Source organism: Propithecus coquereli, unplaced genomic scaffold (assembly GCF_000956105.1).
Source record: "Propithecus coquereli isolate 6110/MARCELLA unplaced genomic scaffold, Pcoq_1.0 Scaffold26, whole genome shotgun sequence".
NCBI classification, from domain to species: domain Eukaryota; kingdom Metazoa; phylum Chordata; class Mammalia; order Primates; family Indriidae; genus Propithecus; species Propithecus coquereli.
In genome coordinates, this window is record NW_012148174.1 from 9,095,306 (window position 1) to 9,103,016 (window position 7,711).

The 7,711-nt window shown below is 32.0% G+C and overlaps 1 protein-coding gene across 1 annotated transcript in view; it reads left to right on the top strand.

The window, feature by feature from the left end:
* The window catches only part of GRID2 (glutamate receptor, ionotropic, delta 2), a 1,246,697-nt gene that overhangs the window by 927,614 nt on the left and 311,372 nt on the right, over positions 1-7,711 (top strand). Inside the window, exon 10 of the mRNA XM_012647158.1 lies at positions 6,985-7,182. Within this exon, the coding sequence (XP_012502612.1) occupies positions 6,985-7,182 (198 nt within the window). The remainder of the gene's footprint in view (positions 1-6,984; positions 7,183-7,711) is intronic.

Here is a 7,711-nt window from a genome sequence, read left to right on the forward strand (position 1 = left end):
CTCTCCAGCCACAGTCCATTCTGTACTCTACTCTCAAGATTACTTTCTTATTATCCTATTTTCCTTCCACAAAAGCTCTGATCCTAGTTAACATTTTGTCTTGATTTTTGTTTTATATTGCAATATAATACTCATATAAGAAAATCATAAACCATTAATTAATAAATAATAAAATAAACCCTAGGAAACCACTGTCCAGAGCAAAAAATAGAATATTGTCATTACCACCGAAGCCGTCTCACCTTATCATTTTTCTGATCATCTTCTCCCCAGCACCCAGAGATAATAACTTCCTTGATTTTCTTTATAGTATCTCCACCTAAGTGTGAATTCTTAAATAATGCAGTTAATTTTTTCTGTTTTTAAATGTTACATAAATGGAATCAAACTCTTTTTTCTTTGGGTACTACTTTTTTCACTCTAGTTATTCTTTTAAAAATTCATTCATTTTAGTGTATAGCTCTAGTTACTTCTATTTTAAGTTGTTGAGTATTCAGTCGCATCAGTATACCACAACATATGTATCTTTTCCATTTTGATGAGTGTTTGGATTTTTAGATTATTTCAAGATTGGGGCTATTACAAATAATGCTGCTATAAGCATTCTTGGACATATATTTTGGTGCCCGGTATTGTCTTGTATTTACACCTGGAGATTGTAATTGCTAGGATATAGCTACACATATCTTCTTACTTAGATAAATATTCATGTAACACTCAAGAACAGGTAATATTAGCTTGTATATAAGTATCTTCATACTCTGCTAGATAAATCAAAATGCTTTTCAAAGTGGTTATACAAATTTACACACCCAGCAGAAGAAAATGATAGATAGCTCCTATTTCTTTACATGCTTGACAATACTTGGGATTATCACACTACCTCTTTTTTTATGCCTCTTTTATTTATTCTTGCTTTGGGATTTTCTATTCTTTTGTTTATTCTTCTTCCATTGTGGGTATTAATTCTGACCTATTACAATTCACTAAGTCTTTCTTCATCTGTTTCTAATCTGCTAATAAACTCAGTCACTATGTTCTTAGTTTTGTTAATTGTCTTTTCTAATTCTAAAATTTTTTTCAACTCTGTAATGATGCTTTCTATAGTTTCCTGTTAATTAAAAGAAAACTTTCCCTTTATTTCTTCTAACACAGTAAATGTAATATTTGTAATATGTATCTAAAAATTCTGATATCTGAATTCTTGAAAGATCTATTTCTGTGATCTGTTATTTCTGCTGGGTCAAATATATGAAGAATTATTTATTTTCACCTAATGTCTTTAATTTCTGTTCTGGACATTGTATTCAAAGATTTATTTGAAGGAATAATGTGAAGCCTAAAATAAAGATATTTTCTTTGTGGGTTTTTTTTCTGTCACATATTTGGAGTTTCTACCAGTCTAGTACCACCTTAAATTGTGTTAAAATTGGAGATAAACTGGATTTGAATTCACAGGTTGAAAATGTGGTAGTTCAGAGAGATAAAGTTGGAGTAAGAGAAACTATGATGCCTCCCTCTACTGTAACTTACTGTGACTTGGAGATGAAAGTTTCTGTTCTTAAGTTTTCTCATCCGTTAAAAAAAAGTGAATAGCTGTTAATCTCCAAAATTATGATTTTTTTATGATTTCCATTGTATTTCTTTGCTGTTTTGTTGACACCAGTTATGGTGTGTGTTGCTTTTTGTTTTGCTTTGTATTTTTTGAGTACATTAAGTACCTTTCCCACTACTAGGTTATAATTACTTTGCAAGTGGGGCCTATGACTTTTTACCATATCTCTCACTATATTGAGTGTAGTACCTGGATGCAGTGGCTGCTCAATGGATTTTAAATGGATAAATTAATGAGTCAATAAATTTTAGACATAGATGCATAGACGGAAGTGATTAAACCAAACTATGCATTGCCACAGAGAATGAGCAAGTATCTTTTCTATTATATAGTAGTTCCCAGAGCTTCAATCTAATTCCTGTTACTGTGTTTACCTGCCCAATATATTGGCTGATGGTCCACATAGAGAACTAGCCTGAGATAGAATTTGCGAAGAGTGATACAAATCTGTCACAGAGCTTAAAAACAAAGCTTTAAAAACATTTATCCATATGAGAAATGATAGGATGCAATAAAGATTTATTTAAGGAATAAAATTTAAAAGGCATGTTCATCAATAATTCATCAACTCTCTCTAAAAGGACGCTGAATATAACCATTTATATTCTGCATCTTTAATCCATTCTAGGTGACATTGCTAGGAACAGATTTTGGCAACAAATCCATTTGCCTAGGAATTTTCTTATAAAATTTGATTTGAAATTATTTTGGGAAAGTTTAGCATACTAAGAAAATAAGACGATTTAGTATATTAAACAATTGCTCCAAAGAGATATGAGTAAAAATGAAAAAGAATCACTAATAGTTCATATGAACGTGTACATTGGGATGTTATTTTTACTACGTCTGTCATTTAGCTATGCAATATAGTTAAGTTCTTAATTTTTTAAGTATCACCTCAAAGAGTGTTATTCAACTTCCTCATAATTAACTTATTGCTAAACATAACAAATTTGTTAGATTTTGAAGGTTCTTAAAAATAGAGAATGCATATGACCCAAAATTATTGGTAGAAAAACCAGTTAAATAATATCTTCCATGAAACCTTTTTCAATTGATTTGCCTATTGATAGATGTTCAAAACCTAGAGATGAGTAAGTTGCATATACTAAAATAAGTACACCCTTTCTGATGCCATCATTTACAACATGGCACAGACCATTTAAGGCTATATTAATTACGGGACTTCCTGATCTTATTTACGTGCTCTGTGAATTTGATCTTTATTTTGAACTTCCTTTAATTCGTTCTGATTCTAATGAACTCAGGACATATGTATTTGTACAATGCATAGTCATTGCCTAGGTCTGTATTTTGTCCAAAAAATCAAAGGAAAAGTCAAAAAGTCTGCCAATTGTCTGAAAGTTTTATTATATACTTTAAATATATAAATATTTGGAATCACCAAGAGTGTGTATTTTACCCATAAAATTAAAGGATTGATTGAGTGTTCACTTTTTACTCATTTATTATGATGTCATTTAGATTAAACAAGTCAGTATTATTAGAAATTCGACGCACTCTCAAAACCTTTTATATGTTGAGCTAACAATATATCGATATTCACTAAAATGAAAAACTACTATAACAGGAAAAAATCAGTAGCTTAGCAAAAAAAAATTGAAATTTCTTTCTTTCTTTCTGACATTCTAGAACCCCAGAGAGTCATTCCAATTCTGGTACAGCATTTCAAGTGTCAGGGACAGAGACTTTTATCCGTGGTCTCAGATAGTTACCAGAAGACCATCTATTACATGTTCATTCCAGCTGGCAAGCAGTAGAAAGAACAGTGAGAGATGTGGCAAAAACCACCCTGCCTATGTCACACTGGCCACAATTACTCGCATGCCCTCTTTTTGCCTGAAATAAGACTCCAGATTGTCTTTATTCTCAGTAGCGTTAAAATATAAAAAAAAATTATAATTAGAGAAGAAAACTGCTAATTTTCTTCTGGAGGACAACTGGCAGTAACCTACTCTATCTAGCTATTCATTTATGATTCATTTAACTCTAAGATAACATATGTTTGCCCTCTATCACTTCTATTTAACATAGTGCTGGAAGTCCTAGCCAGAGCAATCAGACAAGAGAAGGAAATCAAGGGTATCCAAATGGAGAAAGACTAGGTCAAACTATTGCTATTTGCTAACAATATGATCGTATATCTAGAAAACCCCAAAGACTCTGTCAAGGGACTCCTGGAATTGATAAACAAATTCAGCAAAGTCTCAGGTTAGAAAATCAATGTACACAAATCGGTAGTATTCATATATGCCAACAGTCAAGCTGGGAATCAAATCAAAAACTCAATATCTTTCACAACAGCAACAAAGAAAATAAAATATCTAGGAATATATTTAACTAAGGAGGTGAAAGACCTCTACAGGGAGAACTGTGAAACACTGAGGAAGGAAACAGAAGAGGACAAAAACAGATGGAAAAACGTATCATGCTCATGGATCGGTAGAATCAACATTGTTATTATGTCCATATTACCCAAAGTGATCTACAGATTCAATGCAATCCCCATTAAAATACCAATGTCATTTTTCACAGATCTAGGAAAAATAGTTCTACGCTTCATATGGAACCAGAGAAGACCCTGAATAGCAACCTTAAGCAATAAGAACAAATCGGGAGGCATCACTTTCCCAGACTTCAAGCTATACTGCAAGGCTATAATAACGAAAACAGTATTGTACTGGCAACAAAAACAGAGACATAGACCTGTGGATCAGAAGAGAGAACCCACATGTAAAACCATCCTCATATTGCCATCTGATGTATGACAAAGCAGACAAAAACACACTGGGTAAAAGAATCCCTATTCAGTAAATGGTTCTGTGAAAGTTGGTTAGCCACATGTAGATGATTGAAACAGTATCCACACCTCTCAGTACTCCCAGAAATTAATTTACGATGGGTAACAAACTTAAACCTAGGACATGAAACTATAAGAATTCTAGAGGAAAATTTTCGAAAAACTCTTCTAGATATTGGCTTAGGGAAAGAATTTATGTAGAAGACCCCAAAGGCAATCACAACAACAAAAATTAACAAATGGGACTTGATTAAACTAAAAAGCTACTGTACAGCCAAGGAAACAATCGATAGAGTGAATAGACAACCCACAGAATGGGAGAAAATGTTTGCATTCTATACATCCTATAAAGGGCTAATAACCAGAATCTATAAAGAACTCAGTAAAATCAGCAAGAGAAAAATCAAACAACCTCATAAAAAAGTGGGCAAAGACATGAACAGAAGGTTTTCAAAAGAAGATAGACTAATGGTCAATAAAACTATGAAAAAATTTTCAACGTCTCTAATCATCAAGGAAATGCAAATCAAAACCACAATGAAATATCACCTAACCCCAGTGAGAATGGCTTTTCTTAAAAATTCCCAAAACAACAGATGCTGGCATGGATGTGGAGAGAAGGGAACACTGATACGCTGCTGGGGAGACTGCAAACTAGTACAACCTCTATGGAAAATAGTATGGAGATACCTCAAAGAACTAAAAGTAGAACTACCATTTGATCCAGGAATCCCACTATTGGGTATTTACCCAAAGGAAAAAAAGTCATTTTATCAAAAAGACATCTTCACTCGAATGTTTATTACAGCATAATTCACAATTGCAAAGATGTGGAATCAACCCAAGTGTCCATCAATACATGAGTGGATTAATAAAATTTTATATATGTATACTATGGAGTGCTATGCAGCCATAAAAATGGTGAGCTATTACCTTTTGTAACAACCTAAATGGAACTAGGACCATTTTTCTAAGTGAAGTGTAGCAAGAATGGAAAAACAAATAGCACATGAACTAACCAATCAACACCCATGTGCACATAAGGTAGTAAACTCAATGGAAACCAAGTAGGTGGGAGAGGGAAGATTTACACTTAATGGGTACAATGCATGCTTTCTTGGTTATGAGCAAGCTTATAACTTGGACTCAAACTGCACAGAAGCAAATCATGTAATCAAAACATTTGTATTTGCATAATATTCTGAAATAAAAAAGAATAAGGCTGTCCCATTTATAAAAAAAGTGAACAGTTAAAAATACATTTTCAAAATGAGGAAACATAAGTACTTGAGAAAACCAAGATTAAAGAAATATTATAAATACCACAATATCAATATGGTTGTAGATGAGCACAAAAAACTTAGTACTGATTTTCTGTATATCCAAAGTGAAAAGGGATACCTCAATAATTAGTTACATTATTTTCATCATTTACAAAAGGCACTACTAAAGCAAAATGAAGCTCTTTGACACTGAGAACTTAAAAAATTTATCTCATGGTAATGTTTAGGGAGAAAACTGAGTGTTATGGTAGACAATATTCCTATAACAGGTGCAGTGATTTTATAAGCCACTTACTTAGTGTCTCTGAAAAAAAGCCAAAAGCAAAGTATTATTTTACATTTCAATGAAGGCTATTTTGTGAGTCCCCAAGGAAAAACGATTCAAAGAGAAAATCTTTGCGTATTCTGGCTTAGACCCAAGGAGAGATATTAGCCTGCCCAGGGGGCTGGATGGACTATATGCACTACGAATGGTTATCTGTAACATTACTGTTGCTGAAAGATTTCTGAACAAGTTTAGAAAATTAAGGAATAGATTATCTAATTTTCTGTAGTCTGACAGCATGTTTCAATCCAATTGAGCTCTCTTAACACCAGGTGTTCTAAAAAGTGAAAGGGGCCTATTTGTTAGTTTTGAGAAGACAAAAATGGGAAAAGATAAAAGAGGTAGAAGCAGAAACCAATTTGCCTAATTTACTAAATTAGACAGTTTACCAAAAAGGTAAGTGAATTTCTCACAGCAGTCTTGGAGAAGCTATTTTTGCAATGAAATAAGTGTTTATATCAACGTTACAAAATTTCTTAGCAAACAACTCTCAGTAAATGGGATGTTATAAATTTCAGCCAAATTATGTGTTCTTAGAAATTTATCTTTTCAGAGTTATATGTAGATCATATCTGTTAAAACATTATTTTATGTATTTTTACGTATATAGACAATAAATGTTTGAGAATAAATATAATAAATTTATAGTTTCTTAAATATAATTTTATTTTTGATGAATCTTAGATAGATATTGATATGGCAAGGAAAATGAACTCATGGCTCCTAAATTTTTTTAGTCACTTTCATCTAAGTTTTCATATAGCAATAATTAAATGAAAGATTATATGATACATTAATAATGTATAAATTATATTCCTAATTTAATTCTCTCAAAGTATAAAGCAATTTTAGATTTAAGCAAAACTCTTTAAAGAATTAATCTTTGATTTTAGGGAACAGTATAGATTAATATCAAACATTTCCCCTTATTTCCATATAGGAAGAACCTTTTGTAATGGTCTCTGAAAATGTCTTGGGTAAGCCGAAGAAATACCAGGGCTTCTCCATTGATGTTTTGGATGCCTTATCAAACTACCTGGGTTTTAACTATGAAATCTATGTTGCACCGGATCACAAATATGGAAGCCCACAAGAAGATGGGACATGGAATGGCTTGGTAGGAGAACTAGTCTTTAAGGTAAGAATTCTTTTATTTATTTCTCTCATACCTAAAGGTTCAATTGTAACTCCTAGAAGCTGATTTCATTTAAGTGTGATGTGTTTAGGTTAGTTAAATGTTAGGAGGTAGTGCTGAATTCAAAAGTCTCACTCAAAACTATTTCATGAACTTTGTGGAAAGAAAAATAGATGGCAAAATAAAGCTAAATGTTAAAATATTTTCTATAATAGAAAAGAAGTTAGAAGAAAGTCTTTGTCAAACTTATACCCAAACTTTTAGTCAGTGTATGATACATAATGAAATCACATTATAATAACAAACACAATTCATACTATTGTCTTCCTTTAAAAATTCAATGTTATTGGAAAAAATAAAAAATCATGATCACTTAGAAAGTAATCATTTAGTTCTGGAATCTAATCAAGGTATATTTATACATGCTTATATATTTCTCTTTCTTTAGTTCTGTCAGAATTTGCTTCACTTTTCTGAAGCTGTCTTATCAGGTGCATACACATTTATAATTATTATGTCTTCCTGATAATTT